The sequence below is a fragment of the Dama dama genome, chromosome 7 (genome assembly GCF_033118175.1).
Source record: "Dama dama isolate Ldn47 chromosome 7, ASM3311817v1, whole genome shotgun sequence".
NCBI classification, from domain to species: Eukaryota; Metazoa; Chordata; class Mammalia; order Artiodactyla; family Cervidae; genus Dama; species Dama dama.
This window is the reverse complement of record NC_083687.1, coordinates 34,854,506-34,872,471: the sequence shown is the minus strand read 5'-3', so window position 1 is coordinate 34,872,471 and position 17,966 is coordinate 34,854,506. Positions and strand designations below refer to the sequence as shown.

The 17,966-nt window shown below is 40.0% G+C and overlaps 1 protein-coding gene across 1 annotated transcript in view; it reads left to right on the top strand.

Moving 5' to 3' along the window:
• Positions 1 to 965: 965 nt before the first annotated feature.
• MRS2 (magnesium transporter MRS2) overlaps positions 966 to 17,966 on the top strand; it is a 36,517-nt gene continuing 19,516 nt past the window's right edge. The window contains exons 1-7 of the mRNA XM_061147512.1: positions 966 to 1,276; positions 4,440 to 4,513; positions 7,049 to 7,085; positions 8,811 to 8,923; positions 10,986 to 11,159; positions 13,534 to 13,664; positions 15,110 to 15,226. Coding sequence (XP_061003495.1) covers positions 1,087 to 1,276; positions 4,440 to 4,513; positions 7,049 to 7,085; positions 8,811 to 8,923; positions 10,986 to 11,159; positions 13,534 to 13,664; positions 15,110 to 15,226 — 836 coding nt within the window. The 5' untranslated portion in view covers positions 966 to 1,086. The remainder of the gene's footprint in view (positions 1,277 to 4,439; positions 4,514 to 7,048; positions 7,086 to 8,810; positions 8,924 to 10,985; positions 11,160 to 13,533; positions 13,665 to 15,109; positions 15,227 to 17,966) is intronic.

Sequence of the window (17,966 nt, the reverse complement as noted above, 5' to 3'; positions counted from 1 at the left end):
AGTCCTGTCTGACTCTTCAGGACCCCATGGACCGCAGCCTACCAGGCTCCTCCATCCATGGGATTTTCCAGGCAAGAGTACTGGAGTGGGGTGCCATTGCCTTCTCCAAGCCTCTCTCTACTGGCCTCCTAATCACCTTCAGTCTCAGTACCCTACAGGAAGGGGGAAAAAAAAAAAGATTTTCCCTTATGTTTCTTTAGCTCTGTATTCATACACAGTGATTGAATGGAAATCTGTGAAACTTGTGTCTACCGTGCATTTCTACTTGGAAGGGCAAGTCTATTAACTCACACTTTAAAAATATGCATATATGTTGTATTTAATCAATTCTAAGCCTCACTTCTCATATTTTCAAGGCTGAAATTGAGGTCACTCTTAAATGATACAATTAGCAAAGTTTTTCAGCGACTTTTCCTTCTTGGTGGTATATAAAATAATGGCACCTTGAAATTGACATTAGCTTACATTTGATTAAATACAGAATATAAATCATCCGCGTTTATGTTCCTCCGTCTTCACTAGCAAAAGTTTAATATATCATTCCATATGAAAGTTTACTTTTGCTGCATTAAGCTTAATTATAACATGAGTTGGGAATGGGTAATAACTTCTCACTTTCAAATTGTAGATTGCATCTGTATGAAAATGCTCCAGAAACTGAAATACATTATATATATCCTGCGTATTTTTTCACATTTAAAGATTACTAGTTAATATAAGTAATCAACACTGTACGCGCCGACCAGACCACTGCAAATGCCCAAGGGTCGAACCTAGGCTGGGAAGTTCAACTCACGCAGGTACACGCGCCCCACCCACCCCGGGGCCGGTCCATACACGCTATACAAGTACACACAGGTGCAGAAGGCAAAGCTCTGATTGGCCGAGCGTCACGGGACGCGCACGCAGAGGCCCCTTCGGAGCATGCGCGGGAAATTAGACGCAGGCGCGGCGCGCCAGCGCATGCTCAGTATGCCTCGGTCGCAGCTCGGGCGCCGGCGCGGGGTCGCGAAGTGCCGGCCGCCGCGCCACTGTCCGGCATGAGGGGCTGGGGTCCCGCAGCTCTCTCCTCCTCGCTCCAACGCCATGGAATGCCTGCGGAGCCTGGCCCAGCTCCTGCCCCGCGTGGTGGGGCTGCCCCGGCGCACCCTGTGCGCTCTGGCCTTGGGCCTGACCCCAGGCACTCGCCCCGTCGTCGCCTACCGCCGCGCCACCGAATTGCTCGGAAGGAGGCGGGCCGCGCCGCTGTGCTGGCCCCGCCGGCTCCCCGTGACAGGTACCGCTCTCCCCGCCCTGCAGTTCCGGGACGCCGGGCTTGCGGTGACCCCAGGGCCCGACCCGACCGCCCGAGCCCACGTGGCTGTGGCTGCCCGCCCCGCGGCCTGCTCCGTCCTCGGCCTCCGGGTCCGCTCTTGGGCGCCGAGGTCCTGCCCTCTTGCACAGGTCTGCGGGCGGAGCTGTGTTCCACCAGCTCCGAACTCGACTGAGCATCGCCCCCCCTGGGCTCTGCTAGAGTCCGCCAGTCGTCTGTCCTCCCCACCGGTCCGGCTGCAAACGGCTGAGTCCGCTTGAGAGAAGGTTTTTATTAGTTTAGCTCGCATCCGTCATGATAGTGCCGAAACCAAAATTAGGCTTATCTACCTGGAAATTTTTTTATAAGTATTTCTCCTTTCTATCTCTTTCTTTTGAACGGACACATTTGTCCAGTTCCTCAGAAAAGGGGTAGTGAGGCTGAAGACTTCAGAAACTGCTTCTGAGAAAGATCTAACTTTTCTTCAAGTACTGTGTAACCAGATAGAAGGGGATGGAGGTAGAAGTCTAAGTCCCCGTCTCCCCGCCCCCCCCCCCCCCCCCCCCGCAAATGATAAACCACGATGATACCTTGACATTTTCAGAAGTGTGACAATGTGGGCGCTAATACTGCTCAAAAACCCGAGGCATGTATGGCTTCTCTAAAATGTTCTCAAACAAGTTTTCTCAATTGTACTCAGAATGTTTCTAAAGTAGCTCACTATTTCCACCTGCTTCCTCATACTCATTAGGAGAGTCTTTCCAAATTGGATTACATTGCTGATCTAACCTTTTAGGACAAGCATTGAGATTCAGAATCTCCCTCTGATACCTTAGGGTGAACGATGTCAGATTCATGATCTCTTTAGAAGATTTAGCTTTGGGACCAGAGACCAGACTTGACCACTCAGGACTCTTGTGTGGCGGTTTTATTAAAGTGAGAAAGGGACAGAGAAAACTTTTGATGTAGACATCAGAAGGGGGTGGAGAGTGCCCCACTTGCTAGTCTTAGCAAGGGAGCTGTATACTGTTTTAATTAATTATTACAATAAATCAAAAGAATGTCTCAAGGTTGTAAAGATCTTACCAGACCCACTCCCACAATTTACATTTTAAGATAACAGGATTCAGTTCAGTTGCTCAGTCGTGTCGGACTCTTTGGGACTCCAGGGACTGCAGCTCGCTGGGTCTTCCTGTCCATCACTAACTACTGGAGCTTATTCAAACTCATGTCCATTGAGTCAGTGATGCCATCCAACCATCTCATCCTCTGTCATCCCCTTCTCCCGCCTTCAGTCTTTCCCAGCATCAGGGTCTTCTCAAATGAGTCGATTCTTCACCTCAAAGGTGGTCAAAGTATTGGAATTTCAGCTTCAGTATTAGTCGTTCCAATGAATATTCAGGACTGATTTCCTTTAGGATGGACTGGTTGGAATAACAGGATTAGAATTTAACAATAGAAAGATCTTACCAGACCCACTCCCATAATACACGTTTTAAGATAACAGTATTAGTCAGAAGGTTTTCAGGAAGGAGAAGCTGTCCTCAAGCAGGATATGTTGTTGTTATATAATCCTTAGTACAGAGTTTAAATTGAGTTGTTTTGTATTGTAATCACCAGTTCCAGGCTTAAAGAAAAAAATGTTTTATGTGACTAAGATTAAGGAATGTTGAGGAAAAAAAAGACCTTTGTCCTTTCCTCCTCCTTGAGAACTCCAGACCCCTATCTCCTCTTCAGGAGCCCCAGACCCCTCTCACCTCCTTGGGGACCCTGGACTTCTTATCAGTCTCCCTAGAAATTGACTCTCTCACCTCTAGGTAACACTATCTGACTTGTGACTTATTAGCAAATGCTGATTTGTAGCGCTGTAACTTATATTCCCTCCCTCCATGGGATTCTCCAGCCAAGAATACTGGAGTGGGTTGCCATTTCCTTCTCCAGGGAGGAGCCTACTAGGCTACGATCCACAGGGTCGCAAAGAATCAGATACGACTGAGCGACTTCACTTTCACTTTTATTCAGCTGACCCTCATAAGGTGGTTTGTACAGGGTAACCAACAAACCTCAGATTAACAAATTATGTCTTTGAATGTATAGGAAAGAATAAGATCAAAAATGAGAATATAGCTTCATATTCTATGGATAGGAATTCTGCCCATGCTTCTTGTGTTTAGTATTGTGAACAGTGTACTTTCTCAGCTATTAAATTTACTTGGTTATGCTTGAGAGCTTTTCTTCAACTTAGTCTAATCACATTTTCAAGTAAAGGTTTGCCTTTATTCCAGTTCAGTGAATAGTGCAGTGAATTATTTCACAAGTATTCACTCTAAAGTGTATCAGTGGATGTAGAAAACAGCCTTGTGAAAATGGCTGGGTAAGGAGAGGGTGGGACGAATTGAGAGAGCAGCATGGACATGTACACACCGCCTGTAAAATGGATGGTTAGTGGGCAGCTGCTGTATAGCTCAGGGAGCTTGGCTTGGTGCTCTGTGATGACCGAAAGGGGTGGGACGGGGGCAGGGAGGCTCACGAGGGAAGGGGTGTATATGTGCACATAGCTGATTGACCTACAGCAGAAACCAGCACAGCATTGTGAAGCAGTTATACTCCCATTTTTAAAAATAATTAAACAATTAAAGTGGATCAGTGGGGAAGAAATTAAATATAGAGTTAAAATCTGCAGGCTTCATAATTTATAGGTTAATCAAATAGTCCTGATATTTGGAAGGCTGAGAGGTCAGGTAGTTCGTGGAATGTATGTTTTCTAAACTATGTCTTCCAATGTAACTTTCATTGACAACCTTTCTACATCGTATGAAAAGGAATAGGCGTTTTACTTTAATCTCAGAATGCTGTTACACATTTGATGTCCAACTACAAGATATAATAATTAGAAAGGAAAAGGGGTGGTTGGATCCATTAATTATTCTAATGCCTCACCTGAACTATTACTTTTAAAAACCACATTTTGCCAAACCTAACATAATCCCCTGTAAATGTTAAAAGTGTTTCTTATTTTCCCTCTGGGAAAAAAATTCAAAACATAATGAAATAGTTTGAAGACCTCTATAGACTATGAGAGTTGTATCTTAGCTATATGTGAAAATCAATCATATGCTCACAAGGACTTCTCTAATTCATTCTTCAGGTGAAACTTATCGGAATGGAACTTCTGATGTGTCTCAAGCCACTTTAGCCAGTGTATCCCCGGTGTTTACTGTGGTGAGTGTGTGTGGTCCATTTGATGACTTACAGAGAGTACATACTTGTTATGTTAACTGGGCTGGACTGATCAGCCATGATACTACTTACTTAGTTTTATAATGTCTAAGTCATTGTCTTGTGTTCAGTCAGTGACTTGAGTGCCAGCTAGATTTGCCACACAGCACTCTTGAGTCTCTGCTAATATCTGCAGAGCTTGTCCTGGTACCAGAACAGGTGGCTCAAATCACAATTCAGAGCTTCCTAATTGAATACTCAAGATTTCTCCAGAAATCTATTCAGAAGTCCCTGAAGGCTGTTAGCCACAAAATGGCTTGAACCTGTGCTATGCAACATAATACATGCAGAAGCATTTTGAAGGCAGCCCAGGGTATTACTTAAAACTGCACGCTTTGTTGGGTCTTGATCTCTGCAACGTTCTCTGAAATGATTCATAGAAAAAAATTGAATAAAACAACATAAATAGTGTGTATCACACACACATATTTAAAGAAAGAAAAATAAGGCCATTGGGGCACATATTAACAAAGGGCGATTCTAGGTCAAGGTTACATGGAAATTGGTTGTAATATTCTTGTAACATTTTTGTAGACTTAATTTTTTAAATCTTAATTTTTAGAGAAAGTGCTTGCTCTGAGCCAGAGTTTGTAAATTCTGATCTGAACCCTGTCTCTTACTAACTGGATGGACGTGGACACGTTACGATGCTATCTTTGTGCCTTGGTTTTCTCACCTGTAAACTAGGAGTAATAGTACCTACCTTGTAGAATTGTGAGATTTAAATTAATTAAAAATATGTAAAACCCTTAAAAATAATACCTCACATGTGGTGGTAAGCATTCAGTCTATATATTAGCCATTATATATCATCATCATTATTTAGGGTTTTTAACATAGCTTTTCTTTATGAACTGTACGGAACAAGACAATTCCCAGAATTGCACGGAAAAGTTGTCACTGTTATTCACTGTTCTGGGAGTTAGCCAGTTTAATTAAACAATACAAAGTCAGATGTTAAATATTGAAAGAAGGTTCTTTGCAGGTGAAATCATTGTCTACCAAGAACACTTAAGAAAATCAGTTGATGCTATTTGAAATAATGTGAGTTCCTTTACAAGGTAAACATTTTTTAAAAAGTCAGTTTGATCTCATTTTTTTAAATTAAAAATTCTCATTAAAAATGATACAGATAAATACGGAGATGCAAAAATTTTCACCATACATTGTTAAGTTGAAAGCAGAGGAGAGACTGCAAAGAAGTGTTGTAGAGTGAATGTATTTAGTAAGAATAAGTCTGGAAGGGCATTTAGTAAAATGTTAGCATGGTTTTCTCTAAAATTTGTGACCAAATAGTTTTATTTGCAAATTTTCTGCAGCAAATGTATGTGTTTGAAATAAGCTTAAAGAGGAAAGCTAGTATATATTACACAAAATAAAACTTCCCTTGATATAGGTTTCCCTTTAACTCTGATGTTTCATGGTGCTTATATATTCCTATTGATGTTATCTTTGTTCATAAGAAGCAAGCTGAAATATACTATGCAGTTTTATTGTGGTATTAACATAGCATGCATATTTAGGACTTGTACCTCGACTATATCTTAGAGTGTGTCTTCTGAAAATGCATATTTAAATAGTAATTAGTGTAGCCCAGCACATAGTGATTCATTTAACATTATTTTGACATCTTCAGACTTGACTGTGGACAAGTGTTACGGGAAAACGTTCCCTCTGCTTTATAGGAAGTAAGTACAGTTTCTGCACTGTGTCCTCTCTGCACTATCAGAAGAGGTCTTTTCTGTAAATGTTTATTGATTCTGCAGCACCCACCAGAGAGACCTCGTAGCATCCCGCAGATATTAATACTTAGATTCCCAAGGTAAGCCACGTTTGGTCCCAGTCTGTTCAGAAGGCAAAAGGATAGGAAATTCACAAGGGCAGTATTTGGTGTTTTCTCTTCGAAAGAAGTCCTTCCAGCCATCCAGGGGCTCCTGTGGCCCCCTATGTGAAGCTCAGGTACGAGGAGAGCATATTCTCAAAGGTGGGTGCAAGGTCCACCTTGGCTTAGACCCCTGAGGCCCTCTAGTGCCAGTATCTCTTGTCACCATCCCAGAGGCATATCCCAGGCTTCTGCAAGGAGCACAGTCAGTCACAAGAGCCACTGTCCTCGGGAAAGGCAGAACTGTGGCTCCCCGCCAGGTATCATAATCCATTCTCCGTCTTCCCAGTGCAGCCCATCGAGCAGTGATGGGGCATTTTCCACAAGCGATATGGCCTAGTAACACAGCTGACACCCCTTTATCAGATCTTCTGAGGAACCAAGGTAGATAGTTAATCCAAGGTCAGATTTGTCCTGGCAAAGGAAAGGGGACTTTTTGTTTTAATCCTGAACTCATAACCAAATTTAACTTAAGAACAGCAGGTACGGTTTATATCTTCATCATTTTAGAGTTATTTTCATAATACCATATGATATGATACCACAAATCATGTGCTGATTTGGGAGAAAATAATGTTTTTATTATCTGTCTCCAGACAAAATTTGACAAAGAAGGAAAGGTGACTTCTTTTGGTGAGTATCTGTAATTTTCTTTTAAATCAACCCACTGGATGTAAACTATTTTGAGTAGAATATTGTGTGCATATATGGATGTGTTGAAGATGATCTTTCTTAAGCTTTAGTCCATTAGCCCTAATTACTGACAGCACCTGACCTGTACTGTAATTTTGGGGGGCTGCGGGGGAGGTTAGAAGCCACTTTCACTCTCAATAGAATGTTAAAGGAAGGGTGTTGGCCTGTATGCAGCCAAGCGAGAAACACTTTCCCTTTTGTTTCTCTTCCTCAGTCCCCCTCTCACTGCCCTGGTCCTCATGTTCACCTCTGCCTGTGCTGTGCTGAAGGCAGGATCGAGTAACACCACTGCCATTGCAGTTGCAGCGGGGGACGGGGAACAGGAGGGACAGGGGCGCTGGATGGTGGTCACTGAAGCTCTGCCAACGATGGCTCTTGTGGACGGTTACTTTTTAAAATGAAACTCAGCATTACTTTACTGTCTGACCTCAGGTGCAGGTTTCAGGTCTCCCTGTCCTTCCCACCCTTAGTCCTATTCCTGCTATTGCTGAGATCCTAGTGGGGTATATTGGGTATTTTTTGGCTCAGTCTCCTCAAAAGGTTGTTCTACTTAGAGCTCTGTCACAGGTGTGGCTTGATACTGTAGGAATAGATGCTACTATTACCAGCATCATTTCTTGAGTTTCTTCATCTGTTTTGCTTTTTCTTAGGTGATAAATTGAGTTTTCAGGTAGGAGAATCTAGTGATTTTATTTTCTCATTTTGGATTAGTCTAAAAACAAAGACAGTTGGACCTATCTGTTCATAGATTTAAAATGCTGAACTGGATACTGTAGTAAGGAAAAAATAGAAAATGTAGTTCTGTACAGTTCATATTTAAAAATCCATGCGTCTAGAGCTAGGAATTGTTACTGTAAGTTCTAATGATATATAACTATGGTTTTTATACTGGTCCCAAGGGGTTTTTCCAAGTGCAGAGAAATTTTATGAAGTATGGTTAAGAGGAGAAAAGAAAACTTAGTTGACCAGATTTAGCCTGGGTATGTTTTTGAGGTAGAAATGGGTGTTTAAAAGACCCATTTTGATTACTTAGCCATTAAAAAGAATGAAATAATGGCATTTGCAGCAACATGGATGGATATAGAGATTGTCATACTGAGTGAAGTAAGTCAGACAGAAAAGGAGAATTATAATGTGATATCCTTTATATGTGGACTCTAAAAAGAAAAGATAAAAATAGAGACTCACAGACTTAAAGAACAAATTTATGGTTGTAGGAGGAGTGGGGAGAATCGGGGGAAGGGATAATTAGGGAGTTTGGGATGGACATGCACACACTGCTATATTTAAAATGGATAACCAACAAGGACCCACCATATAGCATATGGAACTCTGCTCAGTGTTATGTGGCAGCCTGGATGGGAGGGGAATTTGGGGGAGAATGGATACATGTGTATCTATATGGCTGAGCCCCTTCCCTGTTCACCTGAAATTTTGACAACATTGTTAATCGGCTATACCCCAATAAAAAATTAAAAGTTTTTTTTAAAAAAATGCAGTGGCATAAATTGCAAAAAAAAGCAAAAAGACTCAGTTTAGCTCTTGTTTCTGGTAGTAATAGAAGATTATCTCAATGGTGTTGGGAGGGGTATTCTGATATAAAAATCTAAACTTTTTGGCTTATAAGTTTACCCACTCCTTTTATTGAACACATTTCTTTTTTAGAAAGGAAGAAAACTGACTTATATCAAGAATTAGGTCTTCAAGCCAGAGATTTGAGGTTTCAGCATTTAATGAGCATCACAACCAGAAACAATAGGATTATCATGCGAATGGAGGTAAAGGATTTTATTTCATCTACATTTCTCCCCTGCAGTCTTAAAAGTCCTTCTTTACTATCTTGATCAGTAGTTTAAAAGTAATTTTGCAATAAAAAACAGATGTGTGAAACTATTTCATAATATAACATGTTGTTAGAAGCAGAACTCACTTCACGTGAATTGTACACCCGTACTCAGCAGGTGTAGCACTGCTCTGTTAATAATGAAAAGATCTGACTGCGCTCTCCTTTCTCACTGTTTGAATTTAGCCTCTGGTTTCTGAAATAAGAGAAAGATTCTTGATTTATAACAGACTTTTTTAGTCGTATACAGTATATATATAATTGCATTGTAACTTCAGCTACTAAGAATATATTCTGGTTTTTGAAATAGCCTAGAAGTAACCTTTATATTTTATCATCTTTTGTTTTTGAAATATTTATTTATTTGGCTGCGCTGGATGTTAGTTGCTGCATGTGGGATCTAGTTCCCTGACCCGGGATTGAACTAGGGGCCCCCTGCGTTGGGAGTGCAGAATCTTAGCCACTGAACCACGAGGAAAGTCCCTAAAGTTTATCATCTCAACTTTTTTTATTTTTACAGAAAGCTTTGCGTTATTTTGGTGGGCTGACGTTTAAGGTTTGGAATCAGGTGAGGGGCCACAGGCCTCAGCATCATTCCTGCAGTGGATTCGAGACCTGCCTTCTCCCGAAGTCTTTGGCAGGTCTTTTGTCATTTATCTAGAATTAATTTAAAAATGGGAAACCGTCTTCTCAGGTGATCTTGTGTAGAACTCATTTTACATGGGTTATAGAAGAACATTAATTATAGCATCTAATTGGTATATGTATAGGTATTCACTGTATAATTTTTCAACTTTTCTGAATAAAAATGTTCACTTTACAGTTGACCTTTGAGCCTCATGGGGGTGGGGGCACCGAACCTCCACGCAGTCAAAAATACATGGATACCTTAGAGTTCCTCCGTACCTGCTGTACCCTATCCTCAGATTCAGCCACCGCAGATTGTGTATTTGTGTGGTGTCTACTACTGAAAAACATCTGCATGTAAAATGACCCAAACACAGAATATGTTAGCCTTACTCTTCAGAATTTTAACTTCATCGTGTTCTAAATTAGAGTACTAAGGCTACATTTTATCTTTATGATTTCAAATTAGCTTAGTATGTTTTGGTGATATTTTAAAAAGGAAACTTCCCCACTTCAGCCAAACCAATCATGATTAAACTAAATCTTTTCTAATAGTCTACTGAATGCTTGAGTTTTAAAAAGACCTTATCTTGTTTCCTTTGTTCTCTATATTTCTCTTGATTACCCTGGAAATCCTAGTAAATACATAATCTGTTTAATTCTAGTTCTGTTGAGAGTGAGTTAGAGGTATTAAGATTGGCCTTTATTTTAGGCTTCCTTTCTTTAAAAAAAAAAAAAGTCTTGGTTTTTTGTTTTTGTTGATTTGTTTTTGAAAAACCAAATGAACAGTGATTTGGTTTGCTGCTGCTGCTAAGTCACTTCAGTCGTGTCCGACTCTTCTGCGACCCCATAGACGGCAGCCCACCAGGTTCCCCCATCCCTGGGGTTCTCCAGGCAAGAACACTGGAGTGGGTTGCCATTTCCTTCTCCAGTGCATGAAAGTGAAAAGTGAAAGTGAAGTCACTCAGTCGTGTCCAACTCTTAGCGACCCCGTGGACTACAGCCTACCAGGCTCCTCCGTCCATGGGATTTTCCAGGCAAGAGGACTGGAGTGGGGTGCCATTGCCTTCTCCAGTGATTTGGTTTAGGCTAGTCCAAAATTAATAGAGTATTGGGACTTCCCTGGTGATCCAGTGGCTAAGATTCCTTGCTCCCAATGCAGGGACCCTGGCTTTAATCCCTGGTCAGGGAACTAGATCCCACGTGCTGCAACTAAGACTGGGTGCAGCCAAATAAATAGTTTTTAAAAATTAATAGAGTGTTAAATCCTAAATATTTTTATGAATGTTATTTTTTCTCTACAACTTACATATATGCCTCTGTACATATATCTATCTACAGATATATAGGTTTTTTTTTTTTCTTTACAGTATTTGAAAGCTGTGATAACTCCGGAGTGTCTTCTGATACTCGATTACCGTAATTTGAACTTGGAGCAGTGGCTTTTCCGGGAGCTCCCTTCACAGTTGGCTGGAGAGGGCCAACTTGTCACATACCTTTTACCTTTTGAGTTTAGAGCTATAGAAGCACTCCTGCAGTATCGGGTGAGCCTGTGTTTGTCTAGCTTCTTGAATGTTTTCTGGTTTTACAATGCTGTTGAGGAGGAAGACACTTTGGTTTTTTCTTTTCTTGGCTGTGCTGGGTCTTCTTGCTGTGTGGGCTTTTCTCTAGTTGTAGCAGGCGGGGCCTTCTCTCTAGTTGTGGTGCACAGGCTTCTATTGCCGTGGCTTCTCTTGTTGCTCAGGGTTTCCCTGGTGGCTCAGACGGTAAAGAACCTGCCTGCAATGCAGGAGACTGGGGTTCAATACCTGGATCGGGAAGATCCTCTGGAGAAGGAAATGGCTATCCACTCCAGTATTCTTGCCTAGGAAATCCTATGGACAGAGGAGTCTGGTGGGCTACTGTCCATGGGATCACAGTTGGACATGACTCAGCCACTAAACAACAACTTGTTTCTGAGCACAGGCTCCAGGGTGCTAGGGCTTCAGTATCAGTAGCTGTGACTCCTGGGCTCTAGAGAGCAAGCTCAATAGTTGTGGTGCACAGGCTGAGTTGCCTCACAGCATGTAGGATCTTCCCAGATCTGGGATCCAACCCATGTCTCCTGCATTGGCAGGTGGATTCTTTATGATTGAGCCACCAGGGAATCACTGGTATTGTTTTAATGGCACTTTCCGTAACCACACCCTCCCCCCAAATAGAAACATCTCAGGGTCTTATATGCAGAAGGTACTTAATTCTTAAAGTTTATGACTCAAATAGATCTAAAGTCTCTAGGTATAGTACACAGAGTCTCTTTAATAATCATGTTATGACATTCAGTGAAACACATCTCAGGTTGTCTATCCTGACATCCTGTTTAGGGATACTAATTCAAAATACTTATCTTAAATGTGATATAATGGACATACCGAAAGGTTTTAGCTGTATTCCATTTTATTCTCTAACTAAATTGTATGTTGGGTAACTGCTTACACATGATAAATATAATACAAATATTTCATCAGATCATTCTGGTACTTACCAACCATTCTTTGATTTGTTTGTACAGTCCTTTGTCTGAGGTAGCTAAATGATGCCTTTGTTTGAGATCTAGTTTAACATAGAAATCGAGTACACTTCTCACAGCTCTTCTATTGAAAATCACTGAGGGTCTGGGGATCCTGTCAAGCTCTGAACAAGGATGGTCACTGCTTTCTTGGCTGTGACAAATCTTTCATCATCTCTTCTTCCCCCAGCAGTCAGGATCTGTCTATTCAGGATCATCTATTCTCCCCCCAGTTCAGGACCTGGCTACAAGCAAGAGCCAGTGCCATGAGCATCCTAACCAGGGTGGGAGAAGAGGAGGGAAGAGGGGGGAATAACGGGGGCGTGAGGTGCATGGGGGGTTGGTGGTACCTGGCCCCCTTCTCTTTGTCTGAGTTGCTCTGTAGGAGGGGGCTCCATTCCTTACTGGGGCTAATGAGGCAATAGCCCCAGCTAGTACCAGCCAATAAGATGGTGGCTAGTTGAAGCCCACTCACTAAGCAGGGAAATAATAGAAGGAAAGAAATGAAGGTACATGAACAATGGTCAGTGGTGAAGCTACACAGAGTCAGCTCTCAGGAGCTCATGCTGGGGTGGAGAGTGTGTTGGAATTTACAGTATTAATTAATTTCACTACTTACTTCAGCTACTGTTATGCTGTGTGCCAACAGTTATTGGAAGTATTTTAATATTTTAACAACTAGTATAGCTATATCATGGAGAAGGGCAACCCACTCCACCATTCTTATCTGAAAAATCCCGTGGACAGAGGGCTATGGTCCATAGGGTTGCAGAGAGTCTAACACAACTGAAGCGACTTAGCATGCACATTCGCATATCTGTATTAGTGCATACCTGCAGGTTAATCCTGCTGTGCCTATAGTAACGTGAATAATAAATACACATTTGAATTTTCAACTTTACTTTTTAAAGTTTAAGGTATGTTTTGTTTTTTAAAAGAGCTTTTTTTCTTTTTTCCAAAAGTGCTTTGTTCATAGAAATTATGAACTATTTCCTATTCTGTTTACAAAGAACATAGGTATTGTTTACCAGATGTGAAGTTCGTGTTAAACAGGGGATGGCAGCTTTTCTTTTAATCAGTCTTCCATTCCTTTGATACTAAGTATCTGTAGGGGGAGGACTCTTACAGGAGTTAATTTTCTGTCACCCAAATGGGAGCCTGGCAACAACATTATGCATGATTATCGTTTAACCTAGGAGATTTGAGTTTTTTAATCATCTGAGATAGGCATTCCAACAGTAACCGTGTTCTGAAATGTTACCAGCCTTCCTAGCTATTTTAGATTTCTATATTTAATCAGAGGATTCATTGACCCTGAGTATTCTAAAAAGATTGTTTTAATTCTTATGAAAGGTCATGTTGTTATCTAGATCAACACCCTTCAGGGGAAACTTAGCCTTTTGCAACCACTGATCCTTGAGACGTTGGACGCTTTAGTGGATCCCAAACATTCTTCCGTAGACAGAAGCAAACTGCACGTCTTGCTACAGAACGGCAAAAGGTAAATATGGGTGATTTACCAAGTTGGGAATTAGACACAAATGTCTTAAACTTCTCTGTCAGTAGTCTTAAGAGTGAAATGTTTAACGTAAATTCAGGTCCAAAATTAGTGTGATTATTAACTATCTTAAAAATACCAACTAGTCTTGCAAATGGTAATGACGTTATTTACTTTGAAACTCACTCTCAATGCCTTCATTGCCATATCTGGTTTTCATTATTGTTAAAAATCTGTCTTTCATAACTCTAAAGTAGGAAAGTAGCTTAGGTGGGAAGTTGAGCTAAAGGGGGCACACAAACTGATGTTTATTGAAAGGCTGTTTTCAGTGAAATGCTGTATCAGTCTCTCTCATATGTGTGATCTCATCCTAACCTGTCATCAGTCATGTTGACATGGTTCTCATTTTGAAAATAAGAAAATCGAGGTCTAAGTAATTTGTCTAAACTTTAATAGCTACTAAATGACAGGTCTATATTCAAATCGTATTTTTTTTCCCCTCCAAAGTTCATGAGGTTTTTGTTTGTTGATCATAATGCATTCTAGAATTTAATATACTAACTTGTATTATAGATTGAATGATCAGTTCCTCAGGATTTGTACCCCCTAAAATCCCTTCAAGAGTTAACAGTTAAAATTCCTGAGTCAGTTTTTTGTCCAAAAATATTAGGATGTTCTTACCAGATAAAAGTAAATGGTCGTGAAGTAAGCCAGAAAGATAAAGAACATTACAGCATACTAACACGTATATATGGAATTTAGAAAGATGGTAACGATAACCCTATATGCAAAACAGAAAAAGAGACCCAGAAATATAGAACAGACTTTTGAACTCTGGGAGAATGTGAGGGTGAGATATTTCAAAAGAACAGCAAGTATACTATCTATGGTGAAACAGATCACCAGCCCAGGTGGGATGCATGAGACAAGTGCTCGGGCCTGGTGCACTGGGAAGACCCAGAGGAATCGGGTGGAGAGGGAGGTGGGAGGGGGGATCGGGATGGGGAATACGTGTAACTCTATGGCTGATTCATATCAATGTATGACAAAACCCACTGAAATGTTGTGAAGTAATTAGCCTCCAACTAATAAAAAAAAAAAAAAAAAAGTAAATGGTCTCTTCCTGTATTATCACTGCCATAATTAAGAAGAAAAGTAAATTTCTGGACCCAAAAGTTTACATCACAGTGATTGTATGTTTCTGAGATAAATAACATATGCTGAAAATTGTATCATTATTTAATTTTATCACTTAATATATTAACAGCCTTGTATTGGGAATTGATTCTCAAACTGCATAGTAAATACCAAAAATTTTTTACAAGTCAGTGTTTATCATGAATGTTTAAGGGAGTCTGCTTGATAAGACGTTAGAAAGGCACTACTCCTGTAGGGAAATTTTTTGTAGGTTTATGTTATTGATCATTTCTATACAATTATTCTTACAGCCTGTCAGAGTTAGAAACAGATATTAAAATCTTCAAAGAGTCCATTTTAGAGATCTTGGATGAAGAAGAGCTGCTGGAAGAGCTCTGCCTGACAAAGTGGAGTGACCCACAAGTCTTGTGAGTGACCAGTGACGCTTTGTTAGTTTTTCTCTTAGAATCAGTCGTCTTCTTCAGATAACTTTTTATAAAGAAGAACATTTTTCTAGAATAGAGGTGCACTTTTCATCCCCAGTTTCATTATTTCCTTTTCCGTATTGCATCTAATTGAATTTAATGAAGACTTATTAAGTGCTTGCTCTGTATACAACAACTGTAAAGATAAACACAGACCAACAGAGTGACAGACACAGCTAACTGCTGGAGAGGTCAGCGGGAGAGATGGGGAAAAGGGTGGATGGAGTGCAGGGAGGCGAGGGAGACATTGGCACAGATTCTGTAAGTCTGGTTAATACAAAAACACTCTTCTTATAGACCTTTCATTTCTTATGAACTTAAAAATCATGTATGCTTCTTGTGTATACTCAAGTGTAAATGCTGCCTTTTCAAATGTTTTTGTCTTTGTAACTGTCAGTATCAGAGCTTAATACAAACACCTTTGTAATGTCCATAGTTTCCCTAGAGTGTACAGATTTTTTAATTATTTTGAGAAATTAGTTATCTATATCTTAATAAGGAAACAAAATAAAAAGGGCTTTGTAACCCTTGATGTTCTAACAGATAGATATAGTAGCAGAAACTCGAACACTTGAACTCTTGTTCGCTTTCCTTCTTAAGCCAATCTATCTCTAATATGCTTTATAAGTGTCTTTTACACAGTGCTTCATTCCTGCTTATCCTCTTTGGTAGGATTGGGGGTATAACTAAAGAAGGGGAAAAAAACTAGTAACTTTTTTTTTTTTACTGAAGTATAATTGATTTACAATTTTGTGCTAATTTCTGTTATACAGCAGAGTGACTCAGTTACCCACCTATGTATATTCCTTTTTTAGATTCTTTTCTGCTGTGGTTTATCCCAGGAAATTGGATATAGTTGCCTGTTCTGTACAGTAGGACCTGGTTGTTAGCGCCTCCGTATGTAATGTTTGCATCGGCTACAGACTCCCAGTCCATCCCTCTCTGTCCCCTCCTCCCCCTTGGTAATCACAAGTCTGTTCTCTGTGTCTGTTTTGTAAATAGGTTCATTTATGCCACATTTTAGATTCCACATATAAATGATACCATGTGTATTTTTCTGATTTCACTTAGTATGATAATTTCTAGTTGTATCCATGTTGCTGCAAAAATGGCATTAGTTCATTCTTTTTATGGCTGAGTAGTATTCCATTGTATGTATGTACCACATCTTTATTCATTCATCTGTCCACGGACATTTAGATTGTTGCAATGTCTCAGCTGTTGTAAATAGTGCTGCTACACTATGAATATGCTATGTTGGAGTCCATATATCTTTTGAATTATAGCTTTGTCCAGGTATACATGCCCTGGACTGGGATTGCTGGATTGTACAATAATTTTATTTTTAGTTTTCTAGGGAATCTCCATACTGTTGTCCATAGTGGCCACACCAATTTACACTCCCACTAACAGGATAGGAGGGTTCTCTTTTCTCCACAGCCTCTCCAGCTTTTGTTATTTGTAGAGTTTTTGATGATGGCTATTCTGACTAGTGTGAGGTGGTACCTCATTGTAGTTTTGATTTACATTTCTCTAATAATTAGTGATGTTGAGCATCTTTTCATGTGCCTACTGGCTATTTCATGTCTTTGGAGAAATATCTGTTAAGGTCTTCAGCCCATTTTTCAATTGGGTTATGTGGTTTTGGGTTTTTGTTGTTGAGTTGTATGAGCTGTTTGTATATTTTGGAAATTAAACCCTTGTCAGTTGCATCATTTGCAAATATTTTCTTCCAGTCTGTAGGTTGTCTTTTTTTTTTAATTGTTCATTTGCTGTGCAAAACTTCTAAGTTTGGTTAGGTACCACTTGTTATTCTTTTTTATCAATATTTCTGTTGCCTTGGGAGACTGACCTAAGAAAATATTGGTATGATTTATGTCAGGTTATGTTTTGCCTTTGCTGTCTTATAGTTTAATGGTATCATGTCTTATGTTTGAAGTCTTCAAGTCATTTTGAGTTTATTTTTATGTAGGGTGTGAGGGTGTATTCTAACTTCATTGACTTACATGCAGCTGTCCAAATTTCCCAGCACTGCTTACTGAAGAGACTGTCTTTTTCCCGTTGTATATTCTTGCCTCCTTTGTCAAAGATTAATTGACTATAAGTGTGGGTTTGTTTCTGGGTTCTCTATTCTGTTCCATTGATCCATAGTCTTGTTTTTGTACTGGTTACCACATTGTTTTGATTACTGTAGCTTCCTAGTATCGTCTGAAGTCTGAGAGAGTTATGCCTCCTGTTTTGTTTCTGTTTCCTCAGGATTTCTTTGGCAGTTCTGGGCTTTTTTTTTTTCCCCATATAGATTTTTGGATTAAAAAATTCTAAGTCTAATTCTGTGAAAATGTCATGGGTAATTAGATAGGGATCTCATTAAATTTGTAGTTTACTTTGGGTGGTATTGCCATTTAAACAATATTCTTTCAATCCAAGAACATGGGATATCTTTCCATTTCTTTGAATCCTCTTTAATTTTAACATTCCCTTTTCTGTATTTCATCATTAGTGTAAAACTGATTTCCAAATGTTAATCTTATATTCTGCTACTTTGCTGGATTCATTTATAGATCTAGTAGTTTTTTTTCCTGCAGTCCTTAAGGTTTTCTATGCATTTTCATGTCATCTGCATATGATGACAATTTTATCTCTTCCTTTCCAGTTTAAATACTTTTTATTTCTTGTCTGTTTG